We start from the raw sequence: 22,079 nt of genomic DNA, 5'->3' as shown, positions 1-22,079 counted from the left end.
GAAGGTGCTACTCTAGAAACTTTCTGGCAGGGAATAACTTCTACTTCTTCAAGGGTGACGAGCTAATTTCTGTCTGAAACTCTCTTATAGGCAAAAGAAGCTAAGCGTCTAAAAGAATTTCTAGAAGATTATGATGATGACAGAGATGATCCAAAATACTATAGGTATGCTTAGCATGAACTGCAGGAGATTTTTATTTATTTATTAAATTTGTATACCCTTCTATACCCGCAGGTCTTAGGGCGGTTCACAAGATAAATCAGTTTGTGTTCTCAGGTTTCGTCAACATGACTCCTATCAGAAAGACATATGTAGGAAACCTTGTGTTCCAACATGTGATGAGTAGGAGAGGTTTACAGACTATGTGATTTAGAATAATAGAATTGTAGAGTTGGAAGGGATCATGAGGGTCATCTAGTCGAACCCACTGCAATGCAGGGATATTTCTGCCCAATGTGGGGCATGTAGTGGGTGAATCAGGTTAAGCTAGCCAAAGGTGCTCCACACCACAAAGGAAACCTGTGTGTTCAATGATGGAGATGACAGCCCCAAATTTGTAAATTTAATGCAGCACCAATAAGAGTGATCATTAGATAAACCCTATCAAATATGCACCTCTTTTATGAAAAGCACTGAACATATTCAGATAACTTTGTGTTGGAAGAATGAGGAGACTCGTAATCACTTTCAAACTAAAGGATCTTTTATTTCCCTAGTTTTAAGAATTGCTATTCCTTCCTGGCATGTTCTTGTAAGAATCCATGTGCAAAGAAATAAATCCTACTCCAAACAGAGTATTTTATTTCTCTGATGTAGGGAATGAAACATGAAACTTTACAGTCAATATTCTGTATTGGGTGCTTATGGTGTACTGTTTTTGACAAATATTTGTGGGAAACAAGTGCCACGAGACCTTTAAAACAAAAATGAATACATGTTACAGGGGAAGCGCTCTGCAGAAGCGATTGCGAGATAGGGAAAAAGAAATGGAAGCAGATGAAAGAGACAGGAAAAGGGAAAAGGAAGAACTGGAAGAAATCCGGCAACGTCTTCTTGCAGAAGGACACCCAGATCCAGATGCAGAGCTACAGAGGGTAAGAAATGCCTTTTCTGGCAAAGTGTGGTGAATGAGCATTTTTATAATAGTAGACCATGTCATGTAGTCAACTATTGGTAAGCTAGAGATTTGTGACTGACGCTGTTGGTTGACATGTCCTGGCTTTATCCCCATGTTCATGTGGAAAGCAGTTTTTTGTTTCAGATCTCTTTATATAAGTATCATAGTATTGTTAATCTGGATTATTCCTTACTTATAAAGCCAAATAAAATCGAGCTTTTAAAAAACTGCCTCGGATTAACTAGGATTATCCATTTACGGGGACAGCCAGGCTTGCTTTGCACGTTTTAACTCGTAATAAGTGCATTTGGTGAAGAATGTGCATAAGACCACAATTTTGTTCCATAGATGGAACAAGAGGCTGAAAGGCGTCGACAGCCACAAACCAAACAGGAGCCAGAATCTGAGGAAGAGGAGGAGGAAAAGCAAGAAAAGGAAGAGAAGAGGGAAGAACCCGAAGAAGAGGAGGAAGAGCCAGAGCAAAAGCCCTGCCTTAAACCAACCTTGCGACCCATCAGCTCTGCCCCATCTGTTTCCTCAGCAAGTGGCAATGCAACTCCTAACACTCCTGGGGACGAATCTCCCTGTGGTATTATCATCCCACATGAAAACTCGCCAGATCAGCAGCAGCCAGAGGAGTACAGGCCTAAAATAGGGCTTAGCCTCAAATTGGGCAAGTTTTTTTTCTTCTTTCTATCCATGTGAGGAAGGAGGGCACAAAGATAGGAAGTCAGATTCTGTGTTTCCCTTCTTTGAACTTTTTGATTGTATAATTATTATTGATCCATTTGAGAGCAGAGCAGTTGAGTGAAGCAGCATAGAATAAACTCTTTAATCTTAGCCACTTTGTGGTTGATTTTTCTCCCCCCCAGTCTTTTATTATTATTTTGTTGATATCCCATTGTTTTTAAAAGTGCAGCTCTTACCTGAATTTGGAAGAGTCTCCAGATTGTGTTTAAATATATTAGAATGAATCTTCTTTATATTTTAGGTGCCTGCAATAGTCCTAACCAACCCAATGCCGTGAAAAGAAAGAAACTCACTGTGGACAGTGTCTTCAATAAGTTTGAGGATGAAGACAGTGATGACATGCCCCGAAAAAGGAAACTGGTGCCCCTGGACTATGGTGATGAAGACAAAGGCTCCTCCAAAGGCAGCGTCAATACTGAGGAGAAGCGCAAGCACATTAAGAGTCTAATTGAGAAAATTCCCACAGCCAAACCAGAACTCTTTGCTTACCCTCTTGACTGGTCTATTGTGGATTCAGTAAGTGTAATTTTTTACAAAATCTTGAGTATGAACTACAGGACATGTGTTGCACTAATTTGCCAGCTCTTGTGGTTCAACACTGAGTATAGGTAAAATTTATGCACCTTATTGAATAATATGAGCTCTGGGAAAATCCTTATTTCAGTACATAACCAAGCCCCCATGCCTGCTATTTATCATTAACTAGAAAAAAAAAATACTACCCTAAACATAGGCATGTCACACCATTGTACTTTATTTTATTTTATTTTATTTTAAATGTTCTGTTGAAAGCCGCCCAGAGTGGCTGGTGTAGATATTTAGTTAGTTAGTACCGAAATGCAAAGATTGGCTTGGATCCTAAGTTTCTAAGTGCCCCTCTGCTTGTGAAAGGCTTCCAGTCTAGCAAAGGATTCCACTAGCAGTAGGAAGGGGAGACAATATTCACTTGTTCATCTTAAAGCTCTACCACAATGTTCTGGAAAGTCCCCCAAATCTATGGAACACATTACAGTGGTACCTTGGGTTACATACGCTTCAGGTTACAGACTCCGCTAACCCAGAAATAGTACCTTGGGTTAAGAACTTTGCTTCAGGATGGGAACAGAAATTGTGCTCCAGCGGCGCAGCAGCAGCAGTAGGCCCCATTAGCTAAAGTGGTGCTTCAGGTTAAGAACAGTTTCAGGTTAAGAACGGACCTCCAGAATGAATTAAGTACTTAACCCGAGGTACCACTGTATGGAGGACACAAGAGGCTGGTGGGAAGAGGAAATCACTTCTATTTCATTCTGCTATAATTAAACACCAGTAGCAGATAAATCTAAAAAAATAGCACCAGTACTTAAAATTAATTCAAGCTTTACTTGGTTTATTTACTGATGTAAGCCCATTTAAATCTTGCAGTCATAAACACAATAGGAACTTCTTTACACACTACATTACAAGATGTGGTCATAGACACCAGCTAAAATGCGATTAGACAAATTCATAGAGAAGGCTTTCAGTAGCTATTGGGCATAATGGCTTTATACTGCTTCCAGGATCTGGAGGCAAAATTCATCAGTAGTAGTCACTGGGGAACAGTGGGAAAGGGCTATTTCATTCATGTCCTACATGTTTGTTTCCCAGAGGCATCTGGTTGGCCTTTCTGGGAAACAGGTTGCAGGACTAGATAGGCCTTTAGTCTGAACTAGCAGAGATTTTCTTTCAATGTTAATACAGTATTGTTGCTATAAGTGACAAAGGGACGTGGGTGGTGCTGTGGTTTAAACCACTGAGCCTCTTGAGCTTGCTGATCTGAAGGTTGGTGGTTCGAATCCAATCGATGAGGTGAGCTCCTATTGCTCTGTCCCAGCTTCTGCCAACCTAGCAGTTCAAAAGCATACCAGTGCAAGTAGATAAATAGGTACCACTGTGGCAGGAAGGTAAGCAGCGTTTCCGTGCGCTCTGGCTTCCGTCACGGTGTTCTGTTGCGCCAGAAGTAGTTTAGTCATGCTCTCCACATGACCTGAAAAGATGTCTATGGGCAAATTCTGGCTCCCTCAGCCTGAAGCGAGATGAGCACTGTACCCCAGCCTTTGACTGGACCTCACCATCCAGGGGTCATTTACTTTTATATTTACTTTTACCTTTTATAAGTGACAAGGGATGAAAGCAATGTATGGTTCAAATAAAAAAATATGGAAACTATTTAAAATGATAATATTTTCTATTCTAGACATTAATGGAACGTCGAATTAGACCATGGATCAACAAGAAAATAATAGAATATATTGGTGAAGAAGAAGCAACGCTAGTTGACTTTGTTTGTTCAAAGGTAAACTTCTTCATAAATACATATTTTAGGTGGCTGGTGCTATAATTTTGCTTGCCAGCTGGACTTACTTGCACCTCTGGACTAAGTCAGGAATAGCCTTTACAGCAAATAGGCTGGCTCCTTTTACTCTTTCATTTCAGCTTAGCAATTTTCTTCTGTGATTCCGCTGTTTCTACTGTTCTTTCTATGTATAAATACTAAAAATAAAAATTAGACTTCCTTTCCCTCATCTTCACAGACTGGCTTCTGAGAAGGAGACACAAGAAGCTCCCCCCCCCCCCCTTTAGGGATAATTGGATTGCCCTCCTTAGCAGCAGTGATACAGTGAGATCTACCTCTCTGCAGGCTTTAATTTTTAGCCCTTACAGAGGTGTCATTGGCTGAGGTGGGTTTTTAGAAATGTGTACAGTGGTTACAGACGCTTCAGGTTACAGACTCCGCTAACCCAGAAATAGTACCTCAGGTTAATAACTTTGCTTCAGGATGAGAACAGAAATCGCGCGGCAGCAGCGGGAGGCCCCAATGGCTAAAGTGGTACCTCAGGTTAAGAACGGACCTCCAGAACGAATTAAGTTCTTAACCCGAGGTACCACTGTACTGTCATCACTAGTCAAAGTATGAGCTGTTTCCCACCCCCTATGCACCCAAGCCACCACAGCCTGAAGTAGGCCAAACACTCCTGAGCAGACTAGACCAGGCCTAGAGGCCACCACAGCTGTGTGTGGCATTCCCTTCACCAATGGAGCTAATATCCCCCTTATAGGGTAGGATGGTAGTCTCAGCATCACATGCGTGCATTGGAGCACATTGCGAGGGGCAACTGGTCCAGATGGATGGGAGACCCTTTGAGTCACATCACAGCATTGACTGGCTCAAACTTCAGGCAGCATGTCTGGCCACCCAGTACTACTTCTACAGCATGCCTGTCTCACACCCTTTGCTTCCTCTGAAACAGCATTGGCTGGAGTAGTAAGTTGTTGCCGTTGGGATCCACCCTACTTGGTTGGGCTTTTGTACATCCCAACCCAGTGATGCTACATGGGCAAGTGAAATAGCACCATTGTACCTATCTGAAGAGTCGATTTGCTTGTCCAATGTAGCATCACCGAGGCCACACCCTTGCATAGCCTGCAACATCTCTTTCCACCTCTGCTAGCACAGTCGGCTTTCAGTTGTAGGATATAGGTTAACATTAGTCTGAGTTTCATTTCTGGACTGTTCATGCTCAGTGAGTATGCAAAACTAAAGAGGAGTCAGCCTATTTCCTGTAAAAGGTACTCCTCCCTTCATCCACTGGAGGCGCAAGGAAGCCCAACTCAGTGAGACTACACTGGACAAGCAAATCTACCCTTCAGGTAGGTACAGTGGTAACTTTCTCTCCACCTCCCAATCCGTGCACTTTATTTCACAGTATTTGCCCAAAGTAAACTACTGACAGTGTGTTGCCTTCTATGCATAAATGTATAACTATGTTGTTTTTTAAACTGATGGGTCAAAAGCCTGATACTAGAATTGCACACATAACCTGCAGGCTTGTGCATCAGTTATTTTGGGAGCTACAGTCTGCTCCAACATGACAGCAAACTGTGTGAGGGTTTTGTTTTGAGTTAACTAAGGTGGCAGGACACAAGTGGTAACTTTCCTTTCTCACAAATGCAATCAAATACCTGTTAAGAATCGAACAAGGGGGTTGAAACTAAAAATGCCTTTTGGTCCACCTTTCAAATCATTTAGGGTTGTATCCAGTTGTGTTTCTACTCACAATAAGGGTTTTTGATCAGCAGAGGCTTTTGTGAATGGATTGGGAAGAGAAGCCGTTTCCCAAATTTCCTATTTCTCCTACATACCTGGAACACCTCCCATGCTCTTCCAAAAGCCCCCCCCCCAATACTCTGGAACAGGTTTTTGAGGTGCAAGGAGCTACAGAGGGAAGAGGGGAAACAGTAAAAATCACAGTGCTTGCTTCCATTCTCAGAAACTTCCCCTGGAGCAAACAACCTTATTTAAAATTGAAAGCAACGGGCTTGCTTTTCATGGATTTTATTTTAAGATACATGTGTTTGCTACCTGCTAGAATGTTACTGTTATGCGGGTAACAGTTCTAAATCTTGCATGGTTCAATTTTCAGTCATACAAGTGCTGTGTTCTCAATGTTGATATGCCTCTCTTTTCAGGTTATGGCTCATAGTTCACCGCAGAGCATCTTGGATGATGTTGCTATGGTGAGTAAAGGAAAAACATGCCACATCCAGATTTTCTAATTTGTGTAACTTGGAGCTTTTCTGTGAGAATCACCTTCACTAAATGTATTCAGAGAGATGTACCTTTTCCTCTGGTTTTTAATGCCCTATTTTCTTCTTTTTTTGGTGTAGGTGCTAGATGAAGAAGCTGAAGTTTTTATAGTCAAAATGTGGAGGTTATTAATATATGAAACAGAAGCCAAAAAAATTGGGCTGGTGAAATAAAGAATCCCTTTTTGTTTTGGGGGTGCCATTTCAACTTTTGTTCTGCATCACTGAAGAACTTTGAAGTTTCTCTGTCTTCAAGAGACATTTGTGAGACCTGTATTTTTTAAATGTAGAAAATGTGAATTTTTTTCCATCTTGTTACACTGAGGTCCCCTCTCCCTCCCTCCTGCCCTCACCCCAGCTTCCTTGGTTGTAATTATCTGACTTCTGCATTGGTGGTTTTTCACTCACCAGGTACAGTTACAGGTATTGTTTCATAAACTACTGCAGCTGCTGTACACAGTCTCTGATATTCATCTTCTAAACTGTTCCTTGTAAATATTAAAAAGACCCATGTTTTAGAAACATCTGTGCTTACCACAAACCAAAATAATTGAATTTTATGTAAATACACCAACCTCTTCTTTCCCTTCTCCATTTTAAAATATTAGAATAAACTTTAAAATTCTAAAAATGGATGGGAGTCATTTTGTTGGCACACAGTTTTCATCTGCATGGATAGGAGATCATTCCCTTGTTGGACTTTCTAATATTTCTAGAGGAATCTATAGAAAAACATGGTGGACTTGCTTCAACTCAGGCATTCTTGTAAAGCCATTGATAAATTTCCTCCTGCTCGTTACATGAGGCCTTTTGTTCAGTTACGGTGGTGACAGAATTTCATACTCAGTTGTGTTTTTAATCAAGGATAACTAGTGCACAAATTTATTTAATTTTAGCTCCCTACTAATACAAGTCTGACATCTAAAGTATTCTTTTTTAATTATTTAAAATAAAATCCATAGACAGGTTTGGGAAACTTGTGGATAGAAAAGGTTTAAAAATGTAACTTGAGCACAACAGTTTACAATGTTAAAATCATATGCTTTCGAACAATGGAGAATTTTTTTTTTATGTAAGTCATCAAGTCAGTTGTGACTTCCTTTTTGTACTGTAAGCTGTCTGTCGGATAGAGGATGATATTTCTTGTCCTCTTACTCTGTATGAGTTTTATACATATGCTGATGTGGTATCAATAACAATGTACTGTAAACTGCATTTTTTAAAATCTTCACAAGTAGAAAGACTGTACGCTATGGGCCTTCTTGATTGCAGGATGAACACTTTCCAGGAAGCAACAATTCTCACTTTTTAAAATACTGCTCTTCTGATATCTCTTTACCTGAAGGATACAGGTTGACCTATTTAGGAGGTGCAACCATGACACTGAGTTACTGAGTACATGCATTATAAGAAGACAGCTGGAAAAAACTGTTCTTAATAAATGGGATCCTATAAATGGTTCCATCATGTAAATATTTCAGATATTAAAAATGTATATATTTGATCTGGATTTTGATTATTTAATTATGTTTCAAAATATACTACTACTTCTATTTCATTTCTGGAAGTAATGGATTAGTTGGCTTGTTGATCTGGCAAAAAACTTCCCAGTATGGAAATACAGCTTCAAATTCTGCACACTGGCCAAACTATATAGTGTTGAGTTGGATCTAGAATAAGCTGGTTGCACTTGAGTTTGTTGAAATCAAGTTAGTCATGTTAGTTATGACTAACTGAAGTCCCTAAGTACAATTTGTTAAATTTGTAGCCTACGTTTCCACCAAATGTTGCTGTGACTAACAGTAATAATTTAAATAGAGTACAATAAAACACCAACAAAATACAAGTTGAAGTAAAAACAAAGTTGCCAAACTTAATCTAGATCCCACCTAGTGAATTGTATTGTTACAATTACTGGGGGTGGGGGGAAGGAATGGAATCTCAAGAATGAGTATCATACCACTTCTAGGAGACAAATTATATGTATTGACCTGTTACACAATGATAGAAGTGACAGCCTAACTAATCAAAGAACAATAAAAAACTGAATAATAATGGTCTGTTTTACCACAACCCTTCACAAAAAGGGAAAGGGCCATAACTGGATCCTAACATTTCCAGGTATGTATGGACATACAATGCTAAATTAGCAACAGCAGTGCAGCAATAAAAGGTAAAGTTAGCTGCATGGCTCCCTGGAGTTGATGTTGGTAACATTAATCTCACCATCAAAATTAACAGTTTGCATCCTAACCAGCAAAAAAAAAAAAAAAGTCGAGAGCAACATAAATTACTGCTGAAAAATTAATTTTAATGTATGTAACTCCCAACCATCTGCTGAAACATACGTTTTTAACGCAGAATTGACCTGATCGTGTCTTTTATTGGTCCCTTTTTTTAGCAGACATGTAACTCATGTAACTTGTGTATTTGTTTTGAAACTACTGATTTTACCTATGTTTGATAACATTTTCTGTCTTCTTGTTTTCAAAGTTTTATTTCACTGGCATTTTATTACAACTATATTCTAGGAAAACCACATGGGAGTTTTTATTGATTATCAGCATATACATCTTGTAAAATATAAATAGATCAGAGGGGGGAATAGTTCATCATCCCAACTTGGCCATGCATGCACCTGATGGGAGTTTGATACCAGCAACATCTGCAGCACCATAAGTTCCCCAGCACTTATTTTATATAAAAAGTTTTTCAAGGTGTGTATTAACACAAGGATATTGGTTTATAAGAGGTGCTGAGATAATAACCTAGCTCAGGGTTTTCAAATGCCTTGGACTACACTTCACATCTCCAGCCAGCATGGCCAGTAGTTGGAGATTATGGGAACTGTAGTCCAAATTTTAAGTTTCTGCAGTGTCTTTCAAGTTGTAGGACCCTTGATTGTATGCTACTCACTTTAAATCAGGGTAGATTTGTCTAGCTGACAGTTGGGCCAAGTTCACACACTAGTAGTCACAGCTGTAGCAACATAAACTGGATACCTTGTACTGTACATCTTATAACAAAGCTTATCTAAAACTATGAAGGCAGTCCTTATTCCCAGACTCAAAAGGTATTGTAGGTTAGGATGTTGAAAGCCATGAGGCTTGTTTGTACATTATTTTAAGTTCTTACATTCATGAGAATCACCACCACGGACAATCTACAGAGTTGTGTCTACATGTAAACAGCTTTGTATCGTTTTTGAGAAGTCAGGAGCCTTTGCTTAAGGCAGGGGTCAAATCCCCAGTTATGCATGAAGCTCACGGGATGACCTTGGGCCCCTCACTGTTTCTCAGCCAAACCCACCTCACAGGACTGTGAGGCTAAAACGAAGAGGGGAACCATACACTACCCTGAGCTTGGAGGAAAGGTGGGGGTATAAACGTAATTATAAAATGAAATAAACCTTGTCTCATAGGGCAAATGTAGCAAGTGGCAGAGGTAAGATACTAGTGGCTGTGGCTCCTCCTAAACTGCTAAGGGAGTTGTAATCCTCTGCACACTACTTGAAAGTAATCCTAACTGAATAGGATTTTAGTGTCAACATACATGTATACATAGGGTCGGGCTGCGAAATAAAGTGGGTGTGTACCAAAGATGTCATGGACTTTGAAGACACTCGAACTCAGGACGAAAGGTAGAAATGCGCTAATAATAATAATAATTTGTTAAGAGGAAGGCACGTTTGGCAAACCCTCACCACGATAAACTCCCACCCGGAAACCTATGTCCCCACTGTGGAAGGACTTGTGGATCCAAAACTAGCCTCCACAGTCACTTGCGGGCTCACTCTTAAGACCGTGTTCATGGAAGACAATCTTAATCGGCTACGAGTGATCGCCAAACTTAGAAGAATCGCATGGGATCTATCCTAGCAAAGGAGCGACTTCCCTGTCGATCCTCCACGAACAGAGCTAGTATTTTCTCTCGGCCAAACTAAACCCAATGCGCAGCCCTTCAGAAAGAACGCAGACGGTTTTGAGCTTTAATGTATTTATTATCCCCCTTTTGCGCCAATACAACCTGACCAACCTTAGCTACTAGGCACCTACACTTCGGTGGAAGGCGGCGGGCGGGCGGGCGAGCGAGGACCTTTTAACTCTTAGGCAGCAGAATGCCTGCGCCGGCCTTGCTTCGAAGAGAAACGTGCAGATTAAGGCAACCCTTCTTCGAATGGAGCTGCTGCCTTTTTGGCGCAGCGATTCCTGACGTCATCAGCCCCAGCCCGCTTCCTCCGGCGGCGGCTGCTGATGGTGCAGCTGTTGTCGTTGCGCGGTCCGCCGAGTAAAAGCTCGGCTGCGCAGGCGCACCACCACCCCCGAGAGAGCGTGAGTGGGCGGGGACGATGCGCCGAGTCCCGAGGGGAGGGGGAATGGGGGCGGGGCTTCGGCCGGAAGCGCCGTGCGTGTCGCGGGAGGAGGGGGTGGGAGGGAGGGGGTTGTGCTGTGAATTCGGGCCGGGAAGAAAACAAACCGGTGGGACCGGCTCCGAGGGGGGACAGGTAAGGAGAGGTGGGCCCGGGGCGGGGAGCTGCGAAGAGCGCGACGAAGAAAGCAGGCCCGTGAGGGGGAAAGGAAGCGGGGCTCCTCTTTCGGGGGGATGGGGGCCCTTCCCCTTCCTCTCGTCACGTCCCCCCTCCTCTCGCCCCTTCCTCACACGAGCGTTTCCGAGGGGAGTCATGGGACTCCGGAGCCAGCCTTCCCTCACACCTCCGTGGCCCTCTTTGTCTCAGATCAGAAAGGATGCCCCTCCCCACACGAAACCTCCTCCTGGCTTCAGACACTTTCAACAATACGGGCTGGAATCCCACCTCCCTGCCTTCCCTTCGTGGGTGAAAATGCCCCGGAAAGAGGGCGGGTCTCCTCCAGCCACTCCCGCAGACCTCCAGTCCGTGTCGGAAGTGTGTTGAAATCTGAATTAAAGTGCACTCCTAGGCGTGTCTACTCATTAGTAAGCCTCGTTAAGTTTGTTGTTGTTTAGTCGTGCCCGACTCTTCGTGACCCCATGGACCAGAGTACGCCAGGCACTCCTGTCTTCCACTGCCTCCCGCAGTTTGATCAAACTCTTATTAGTAGCCATCTCGTCTTCTGTCGTCCCCTTCTCCTTATGCCCTCAATCTTGCCCAACATCAGGGTCTTTTCCAGGGAGCCTTTTCTTCTCATGAGGTGACCAAAGTATTGGAGCCTCAGCTTCAGGATCTGCCCTTCCAGTGAGCACTCAGGGCTGATTTCCTTAAGAATGGAGAGGTTTAATGGGATTTATTCCCAGGTAAAGGTGCGTAGGATCGCGCGACCTTAAGTGATTTTGAGTGTACAGCATAGCCAGAATGGACTTGGTATGCTAGCAGAGGCTTTAGAAGCTCGGAGTGGTATTCTAAGTTTTACTCGGAGAGTAGACCACTGGAATTGATGGGATTAGTTGCGTACATTAATTTCACTGAGCCTACTCTGAGTAAAGCTTAGCTGATTTTTACCCTCTGTGTCTTTTATAGTTGTACAGAATGCGGAAACTTGGAGCTTATGTCATCATGGGGATGTTGTAATGGGGAAATCTTTTGTCTGTTGAAAGTTCTCTTCTGAGTGTTTTTTTAAAAATGGTGCTTTTTCCTTTGGCACAGTGTTCTGATAGTACTGGACTGCTGTTTGTGTCCAGTTGTTTTCAGACTTTTTTCAGAATAAAGACTAAGTGCTCCTTTTGAAGTATGTTAGCCAGTTCTTTTTCGCTTTCCACCAGAGGTCTTGAAGCCTCTGAACCTGGTGCTTATCAATGAGATGCAGAAATATGTGGCGATGCACATATTTCTGATTGGCTGTACTGATGAAATTTGGTCTTAGGTCTGCTTTGCTAACCCACCCCCCTTTATTGAGTTTTGAGGAGATTATCTGATAGGAGAGGGTTGTAGATGACTTAGATGGTATAAGGCTTTTTTTACAAAAAAAGTCTAACCATATTAAAAATTGAAAAAAGTAAGTGTAAATCATTTGTATAGTCCGGATAGTAGAAAGTTGGACTTTCCCTTATTTCTTTGCATATTTATCATATGTAAAGTAGGGTTCTAATTGGCATTGACAATGGAAATATGGAACCCAGCAGTGTAACTGGGGTATATTCCAAGCCAAGTAAGTAATATTCTAAGCACTCTTGGAAACAAATGAAAATGAGGTAATGCACAGGATTCCTTTTTAGTGCTTTTGAATTGGCCACAGCTCCTTCTAATTGCTATTACTATCACATTTCAAAAAAGTTGGCAGGACTATCGTAGTCTGTCTAGACTGTTCATGAATTGATTGGTTGCTAAGCAATGTATTATGTTTTCCTGTCATTTTGTTTCAGTGGTTTCCAATCAAATAATGTCTGTTAAGAGAACACTTCACAGGAACCTTGGTTAGTTCTAACCATGCTTAATGTCACTGCTAATATAATAATTTGTTGTCACTTGAAGCTAGTTTGAAATCCTCTGTTAAGGAGGGTGCTAGTTGTTGCTATCTGTAGCAGCTAAGCACAACTAGGTCCAGCAAGACAAATTTGTGTTCTAGAAAGGAGAAAGAATTCAGTCCTGTGGTCCACTCCTGACTGCTTAACTGTGATTAATTTCCAAAAATTATAGTGCTCCCTTTATTGTACAAATAATCTCAGGGTGAGTCACAATAATAGTAGAGGATCCACAACATAAAATTGATAATAGAATATTGCTAATATGCAGATTAGCATCTAAAAGAAGTACAGCAACCCTTAATGATACAACAGAAAACTACTATTACTACTTCTTTGGCAAGCACTCGTAGCCGAGTAAGATTGTATTCCATGAACACAGTTTTAACAGTGAGTCCATAAGTGACTGTGGATGCCAATTCTGGGTCCACACATCCTTCCACAGTGGGGACATAGGTTTCCGTACTGGAGTTGATCAGATAACAAGGTTGTGTCTGTACTGGTCTTGTGTTGTAAAGCATCTCTGTGCTGAAAATAAGTATCCAGAGAAATGTTCCTGTTTAAGAACAGATCATCTCTACCTGAAATAATAAAGCATTGATATATTTTTAATCCTATTTACAACCTGTCATGCACTTTCTTCCTATTTTTAAACCAGCTTCATTTCTCAGTTCCCTCCAATCATTCTAGTTTGTTTCCTTTAAAATTTAATTCTCATTCATTGTGCCATGCATGCAGTAACTTCTAAAATCCACTGGGTCCACATGTGAGATATTTCTTAATAATTAATATGTGCATCCCTTGTAGTTAGAGGCTTTTTCTAGGTTGCTTCCACATAGTTTATGAAAGTTCAGTGGAAATACTACAGAAGAGAGTACCAACACTTCTTTCAAAGAATCAGTCTGAGTAAAGCATATCATTTATTTCATTAACAAATGTGAAGAAAATTATGGACTCTGTGTTTTTATAAGCATTTGCAACATCCTTCCTTTATAATATTCTCTACCTCCCACATTTACTCCTCCATGCTATTGATTTTTATCAAAATAATAATTGGCAATGCTAACTGCAAGAATACCAAACCAGAAAAAGTTAATTGTCTACTAATAGATGGTGCTCATTTATTACTACATATGGTGTTCAAATACCTGACTTTCCCCATTATTGCATTCCTTCAGTGATAAATGGCTGTGGAGAAATAAGTATGGAGTCTTATTTAGCTCTCTTAGTAAAATATAATAACAGTATACTATTACTGAAACATTGCTTCCTTAGACTTGATGAATAGAATGCAAACTCAAATAAACAACAATAGATGCTATGACTATATATTTTAATTTTTCTCTGTGATTGTTTAATGCTGTCCTACTGGACAGTTAATAATCTTCCATGTGTGTATGTCTCATAGAATAAAGTCAGAGCAGAGTGAACACTGAAATCTTAAGCAGTTTTCGGTGAAGGTGAAAGCAATGATCAACTGTCTGAGCCTATGCAATTATTTATTCTAGACATTCTTCAGGTGGAGCTTGGCCAAACTTGTCAGTAGAAGAAGGATTACTATTATACACATCAGCTAGCCTACCAATCTTGCCACCAGGGTGGAAAGTATAGAAACCATCATTCTTGATTGCATCCCCAAAGCCTTGTTGGAGCATCTGTTCAAGATGATAATGAAGTGTTTCTGCTAGTGAACTCTGTAGCTATCTTTTATTTTAAATCTCAGAGCAGGCACATTATTGAAACAGTATTTTTCAGAGTAGAGTCATACCCCGGGTTGAATATGCTTCATGTTGAGCGCGTTTGAGTTGCACTCCGCGGCAACCTGGAAGTAACGGAGCGTGTTACTTCCGGGTTTCACCGCTCACGCAGACGCTCAAAACGACGTCATGCGCAGAAGCGGTGAAAGCGACGTGCGTGTGCGCAGACATGCCGTCGCTAGTTACGTTTGCTTCTGGATGCGAACGGGGCTCTGGAACAGATCCCGTTCGCATCCCAAGGTGCCACTGTATAGAATAAATAAGTCTAAATGGGTTGAAAATTTCCCTTGTCTCTGTTGGTTATATCCTACCATTTTATGTAATTTCCTTCAGACCTATGCTTGATTCTTAAACGACCTTATCCAAAGAAGAGGATGAAAGGGCAGAGTAGATTGTGTCCCAGTGGTATAGTAAAGAGACCTGGGTGACTGATTTCAACTAATTAGTGTGCTATCAAGTTATTATTTGAATAATTGCATTCACTATAGGTTTAAGAACACTAGTGTGTAGACAGTGTGTATTTGGAAGTTTAAGAAACAGTTCTCTTGGCTCTGGTTTTGCAAAACTTTTTTTTTGTAATAATGTTGCACCCAGTAGAGTTGATTGGCTTGTCTTCCATTCTTTCTTTTATGTGTCTAAAAGTAAGATTTCTCCCATCCTTTTGATTTTTCAGAATTATCATATATCAGTATTAGATCTTATTGTGTACATATCATTCTAATTGGTTTTCAGAGGAGGTTTGCATTGTTTTTTGCATTGCATTGTTTTTCGATAACAGTTAAAAATCTTGAATGGCTGTCACATTTGAATCTGTTTCCCTTACTACTGCCCATCAGCTCCATGTTTCTATGTTGCAGACAGCTAAGGCTTAGAAGTAATTTCCATTTAGCAATGTGGAACTTTTCCATTGTGCTCAGTAGGGCTTGGCAATATATCAGTATATCATCCAAAACCAGTTTGAAGTTCACCTTGTCATAATTGTTTCATAATATTTGAGCTGTCAGTATATCACGAATCACAATGTGTGTAAGGACTAGGCAATAACTGGTTTTCAACATTGCAATAACTCACCAGCTAAACGTTGCAATGTTATCAGCAGCTAAACCTCACACAATATCACCAGCTAAACTTTGCAATCCATCACATCTGTAATAAGGATGAAACTATACAGAGGTGAACAGGACAGTGTCCAGGCAACTGCTACTACTTAAGAGGTCTAAAATGGGTAAATGACAATATTATCAATCATCACACAGTCAGTTTCATCAGCAGGCAAGCCAAAACGCATCCCAACAGGACTTTTGGTTTTGGCTTGGCTACCAAATGGTGGTATGCAGGACAATCCAAAGTACAGCAGTGAGTCATAGTGAATACATATAATCTGGGACTGCCAATCTGCCAGCAGGAGGCAGAAGCAGCAGTGGCAGAAACAGCTGGCCATGACCGCGGTATGTGTCAGCAGTAGAGGTGACAACTTGCAAGGCCTCACTGTGAGTGGCCTGCGAGTCCTTGTGGTGGTGACAGGAGGGGGCAGTAGTAGCAGCAGCAGCCTGCAAGGCCTCGTGGCAGCAGAAGTAGCAGTGGAGACTTGCAAGGCCTCACAGCGGCAATGAAAGCTGGTGGCAATAGCGGTGGCAGCCTGTGAGGCCTTGCGGCGCCAGCACAAACAGTGGCAGCCCGCAAGGCCTCCCAGCAGTGATAGAGAGTGACAGCAGTAGCGGCGGCAGCCTGCAAGGACTCACAGCAGCGATGGGAGGCAGTAGCAGTGGCAGCCTGTGAGGACTCAGCAGTGATGGGAGGTGGCAGCAGTAGCAGTGGCAGCCTGCAAGGCCTCGCGGTAGTGATGGAGTGACAGCAGCAGCCTGCAAGGCCTCATGGTGGTGATGAAAGTGGCAGCAGTAACAATGGCAGCCTGCAAGGCCTCACAGTGGTGACAAGGAGTGACAGCAGTTTAGAGCCTTGCGGTGGCAGTGGGAGATGGTAGCAGCCTGCAACGCCTCGCAGCGATAACAGGAAGTGACAGCAGTAACCGCAAGGCTTCGTGGTGGCAACAGGAGGTGGCGGTAGTAGTGGTGGCGGCCTGTGAGGCCTCACGACGGCAGCGAAAAGTGGCAGCAGTAACGGCGGTGGCTTGCAAGATCTCATGGTAGCAACAGGAGGTGACAGCAGTAGCAGTGGCCTGCAAGGCCTCACAGCGGTGATGGGAGATGGCAGTAGTGGTGGCAGCCTGCAAAGCCTTGCAGCGGCAACACACAGTGGTGGCCTGCAAGGCCTTAACGCAGTGATAGTGATGGCAGTAGCAGCAGTGGCCTGTGAGGACTTGTGGCAGTGATGGGAGGCAGCGGTAGTGTCCTGTTGGCCTCTGCATAGTTCCTTCCTTATTTCAGATATAATGATATATCAATATATCATGATGTTTAGCTGGTGATATATTGCAATATTGAGAACCAGTTATTGCCCAGCCCTGGTGCTCAGTACCTTCTGCCAAGCTGTTTCGTATACATTTTCCCCCACCCCACCCCCCAGTTTATTAAGTGACTTCTCCCATCTTTAGGATCTTCTTTCAAAACCCAGTACCTTAGCACAGCCTTTCTGCAAGAAGCCTTGTCTCAACTTACTTACACTTCTGCTGCCATTTGACATACTTTTCCCCTTCCACTCGACCCAGAACTTACACTTACTTTTCATTCGTGATTGGAACCTTAGGTGGGTGAGCAATAAATAAATGGAGAGCAAGGAAAATACACCATTCCCTGCTCTCCATTTATCTATTTTTCCTCCCCCCACCCCATCCCCCGCTCACCCAGTGGGTTTTCCTTGCTTACTGGGCATTGGGCAGGTTGCAGGAGGGCTCTGGTAGCATCCTAGGGCCCTCTCATGATCTCAGACTCTGGTAAGCAATCCTCTGCAGTGCAGGAGGGGGCGGTTCTGGGGTTACTGACTTTGCACGATTTTGCCTTTGTTCACGTTCTCCTGCAACAGAACCTTAATGTAAGTAGCAGGCCAACTGTATATTTATAAATCCTGGGTGTTCCCTTTATTCCCCATTTCTGGTGAATATAACTTGCAAACTGTGTACAGCACATATCAAACTTTGGCAAATGGTGGTAATAGTAATGGTGGTTTAGATTATTTTTTTATATTGATTTAGGAAACCATCAGAACAACAAATGTATCAGATGGTTGCATGTAAAGATTGGCTTCTTTCTGATGTAATCATTTTAAATTCTGTTCTTACCCCTTTTGAGTTGCTTCCTTAACCACTAACAAGAAATTCTAGATCACTTTCACACTTCCTGGTATGCCAGATTTTCCGTGGGGGAGGTAGATATGTTGAGGGAAGATGGCAGACAGCATGTTTGTCTAGGCACATGTTCCTGTCCTGAGCACTATCACCATTTAGTTTTCAGGGGTTCATTGGCCTGCTCCAACTTTCTAGCCATGGTTTAGAGACACTTGAGTGTTCTGTGAGTTCACAGGCTCATCTTGTGTGAGCATTCCTCAGTCTTGTGGCCAGCTGTGGTTAGCACTATCTCTGCTCAGTGTCAAAATTAACCATAGGGAGTGACAAACAACCATTTTCAACCCAATGGTTAGAAACTGGTTTGTGTTAACTATTGCTAGCTTTCTAACATCAGTGCAGATATACGAACCACAATTATCTCCAAAATAGGAAGGAGTGCCCACCCAGGACAGGAAGAACAAATGACTCCATGGCGTACAACAGATCACCTAACAATGGTATGGAAATAGTTAGATGGTCAGGCAGCAGTGTACTTGCATTCAATTACTTTCCCCTTCACTCTTGTCTTGAAAGCCAACAGCTTAAAGCAAGAACATCATTTCAGTTCAGGATAAGATAACAAAGGATTTCAGACTCTCTCTTTTTTAAAAAAATTACAGTTGCAGTATCTCAAGAAGAAGGAGCATTTGTGGAGTACCAAGTTCCAATGGCAGAACTATCTGCACACTTATCACAAGTCCAGCGTGGGCAGCTGAGAGAGAACTTGCCTGACAACCATCAGACCAATACTGTACGTAAGAACTATTTTTTTCACATGCCAGATTATAAACTGCATATGGTAGCTGTGTTACAAAATGCTGAAAGATTGTGTAAAGCCTCTTGTGCTTGTTAAATGGGTCTTGTAATCTTGAATGTCATGAAGAAAGCAACATTTAGCAGGTGTAGTGAAGTGGTTAGAGCAGGCATAGGCAAACTCGGCCCTCCAGATGTTTTGGGACTACAAATCCTATCATCCCTAGCTAACAGGACCAGTGGCCAGGGGTGATGGTAATTATAGTCCCAAAACATCTGGAGGGCTGAGTTTGCCTGTGCCTGGGTTAGAGTGTTGGACTAGGAGTGAGAAGACCAGGTTCAAATCCATGCTTAGCCATAAACTAAATGTGTGATCTTTGTCCAGTCACTATCACTTAGCCTAACCTACCATTATAAAGTGGTTTTGTAGATTAAAAAGTCATGTGTGCTGTCGTCAGCCCTTGGAAGAAAGACAGGATACCAATGTAAATAATAATAAAAATAATATAAATGCATTTAAGGGGGAAAAATTCCTGTTTCATTCTTTGCTAAATCTTTCACACCACATGCATATTATACTACTTTAGAAAGCAGCGACCAGTAAATGTTTAACTTTGATTTATTAAGTTATCAGATTGTATACACTGGTACCTTAGTCCTCAAACTTAATGTGTTCCGGGAGTCTGTTCGACTTCCGAAACCGTTAAAAAACCAAGGTGTGGCTTCCGATTGGCTGCAGGAGCTTCCTGCACTTAAGTGGAAGCCGCATCGTATATTTGGCTTCTGAAAAGCATTCACAAACCGGAACACTTACTTCCGGGTTTGCGGCGTTCGGGAGCCAATTTGTTCGGCAACTAAGCCATTCGGGAACCAAGGTTCCACTGTACTGCTTAGTTTTTATAGACAGTACAGATTTATTTAAATTTTTTTGCTGTGTGAACATTAGGATTTATTTGTTTATGTTTTATTAAAATATTTACAATCAGCCATTTGCCTGTACTGATATCAGGGTGGAGCACAGAACAATAAGTAAAAACAGCCACCTAAATAATAAAATAAACAGTACTGTTAAAATATACCATCAAGCAAAAAGAAAATGTCTGAGCAAAGAAATAACTCTTAACCTGGTGCCAACATGAGGATAGCATTGGTGTTGATTGTAAGGAAAGGGTGTTCCACAGACAGGGCGCCACTATGGAGGAGGCTCTGTTCCTTCTTTTTCTTCTCTTACTACACATAGTGCTAATTTAATGGTGCAACTGATGTATCACACTTCAAGAAATTGAAACTGCATACTGTGTTGTAGCATCTGCTTGAAGTTTTGTACTTGTAGTATCTTCTGTATTTGCAACATACTCTTCCAATCTCACTTGCCTGATAAAGAACCACAATCTGGGCTCAAATGTAAATGACTGATGAAGTAACTCTGGAAAACTTCTTGCTTTAAACCCTTGTCTTGTAAATCACATTGTGAGGGCAATGTATCCTGCAAAGTGGGTTATCTTTTAAATAAAATAAACGAAAAAGGCCTTATTCAATCAAAGTTTCTGAAGATCTGAATTCACTAGAAAGCTTCATGATCTAGTTCATATTCAGAATTACTGGCCTTGTTCACCTGTCACAGTAAACCACAGTTAATGGTTTATGGTTAACATATCAGTACTGGATGTTTTGCTCTTACCCACTTCTGCTACATAGGTAGAAACAAACCATAGTATCTGACTTAGCCTTACATCCAAATTAGTGTGAGCTGTGGGCCATTTTCTCCAAACCATACCCTCCAGCTCATCAGCTGATGTCACTTAACTCCCTGCTCATCACCTTATGAGTTAATGTTAAAACCTGCTCAGTTTGGCAGAATTACATGCAAACCCCTTTCTGATTTCGTGATTCAGGAAGGGATATGCTTTGGAATCCAATGCTAAAATGTGGGATGGGGGCTTTGTATAATACTGCCTTGCAAGATGCTTTGAAGTCTTGACTTTGGGACTTTCTACCTTGTTAAATTTATGGCAGTTCAAACCATATGCAATTGCAGGCAGCTTAGGCCAGTTTTGGAGCCCCACAAGCTATCAAGGAAGCCAAGAGAGGATTTTACATCTTAAGACACATGAGCGTCATCTCTTCTGGTCATTTAGCTTACTCATTCAAAGCTTCAGCTTTTTCATCAGGTCACTGCTAAATTCTGGACCTTCTCTCTGTGTCCTGATCCTCAGTGAAATTTTAGAACTCATAAGGCTTCATGGGCAATTTGGTCATTAGCTTTACCAATAATGTTGCAATACATTATGCACGGAAAGTCACGTCTTTTATTGCTTTAACTGTGTTGTACTATATTCATTCAGAATGGGACTTTTATAGAAATATCATAGCATGTGCTGAACAATGAGGGGCCAAACAAAAACTGACATTTGTGAAGAATTTGTAAGACATTTTGAACCAGTATTATTTCAGTATCATTTACAAAATCTTAAACAGCTTGTGCCATAAAAGTGGAAATTTCAGTATTTTTTATTTAAATAAATGCATAGGTATGGTTCCCATTCTGAGTGGCCAGTCCAGATGATGTTAACGTGGCAGGTATACGCAGGATCAGCATGCAGGAACAGCATCATTTAAAAAATATTATTGCTCCCTAATTTCCTTACAAAGATTTTAGACACCATTTATAGTAAGAGCCGTAATTGGAAAAAGGTTTCCCCTCTAAAAGGTGCACTTACTGCACTGACTCCTTGCAGAAACCAAGGCTCCTCCTACATAGACTCCTCAGTAATTGAAGAGTCAGTGGAGGTCCAAAATTTGGCAAAATTTTCAAACCCTACACACCATCATATCTCTTTCCTGGAGCTGCCTTCTGCATTTCCAGTTGGGTTAAAAGGCACTGACATAGTTCAGGAAGTTTGCACGTCCCAGTTCTGCACCTTTGGGACTATTGCTTGGGTTTCATATTTAACTCTTTTTTTTGATAGTTGCCAAGGCTGCTGTTTATCTTTGGTATTACTCATTCACCTTGAAGATATACAGTCATTCTTGCCCACACACCAGAAGTACAAGGGTCTGGTTCAAACCTCTTTCAAGGCTTTACTTCCATAATGGCTGATGAAACTGAGGAATCTGTTCCTTTGCTTCCACTGCAGGTGGCACCTCTGACCTGTGATCTGTTTAATGCTAATCAGGTAGGGATTTGTGTTTTGTCTGTACTGGAACAAAGTGCAACAAATATGACACAATCCCCAGTGTCATAAAATGCATCTTTGCTCAGATATGCCTGCAGGTTTCACTGTTGTGCATTACTTTATCTTCTGTTCTGAATTGCAACCCTCAGCACAGTTCTTACTTGGAGTAAGAACCATGTCATAATGTCTTTTTTCCGTCTTTG

At 41.6% G+C, this 22,079-nt stretch overlaps 2 protein-coding genes across 9 annotated transcripts in view; both read left to right on the top strand.

Moving 5' to 3' along the window:
• Positions 1 to 7,976, top strand: part of RBM25 (RNA binding motif protein 25) — a 32,043-nt gene extending 24,067 nt beyond the window's left edge. For all 6 annotated transcript variants that reach the window (XM_083746737.1, XM_083746741.1, XM_083746738.1 and 3 more), the window contains 7 exons: positions 91 to 164; positions 944 to 1,094; positions 1,466 to 1,790; positions 2,109 to 2,383; positions 4,083 to 4,181; positions 6,356 to 6,403; positions 6,554 to 7,976. In XM_083746737.1, coding sequence (XP_083602863.1) covers positions 91 to 164; positions 944 to 1,094; positions 1,466 to 1,790; positions 2,109 to 2,383; positions 4,083 to 4,181; positions 6,356 to 6,403; positions 6,554 to 6,646 — 1,065 coding nt within the window. In that variant the 3' untranslated portion in view covers positions 6,647 to 7,976. The remainder of the gene's footprint in view (positions 1 to 90; positions 165 to 943; positions 1,095 to 1,465; positions 1,791 to 2,108; positions 2,384 to 4,082; positions 4,182 to 6,355; positions 6,404 to 6,553) is intronic.
• Positions 7,977 to 10,855: 2,879 nt separating this feature from the next.
• PSEN1 (presenilin 1) overlaps positions 10,856 to 22,079 on the top strand; it is a 30,685-nt gene continuing 19,461 nt past the window's right edge. The window contains exons 1-3 of one of the 3 annotated variants that reach the window (XM_083747428.1): positions 10,856 to 10,976; positions 18,568 to 18,698; positions 21,838 to 21,876. In XM_083747428.1, coding sequence (XP_083603554.1) covers positions 18,615 to 18,698; positions 21,838 to 21,876 — 123 coding nt within the window. In that variant the 5' untranslated portion in view covers positions 10,856 to 10,976; positions 18,568 to 18,614. Of the gene's footprint in view, positions 10,977 to 16,041; positions 16,239 to 16,635; positions 18,699 to 21,837; positions 21,877 to 22,079 lie in introns of those variants that run through there. The other 2 variants (XM_083747429.1, XM_083747430.1) reach the window with 2 other exon arrangements.

Source organism: Podarcis gaigeae, assembly GCF_964106915.1.
Source record: "Podarcis gaigeae genome assembly, chromosome: 1".
Taxonomy (NCBI): Eukaryota; Metazoa; Chordata; class Lepidosauria; order Squamata; family Lacertidae; genus Podarcis; species Podarcis gaigeae.
The sequence above is the reverse complement of the archived record's forward strand: the minus strand, read 5'-3'. Positions and strand labels throughout refer to the sequence as shown.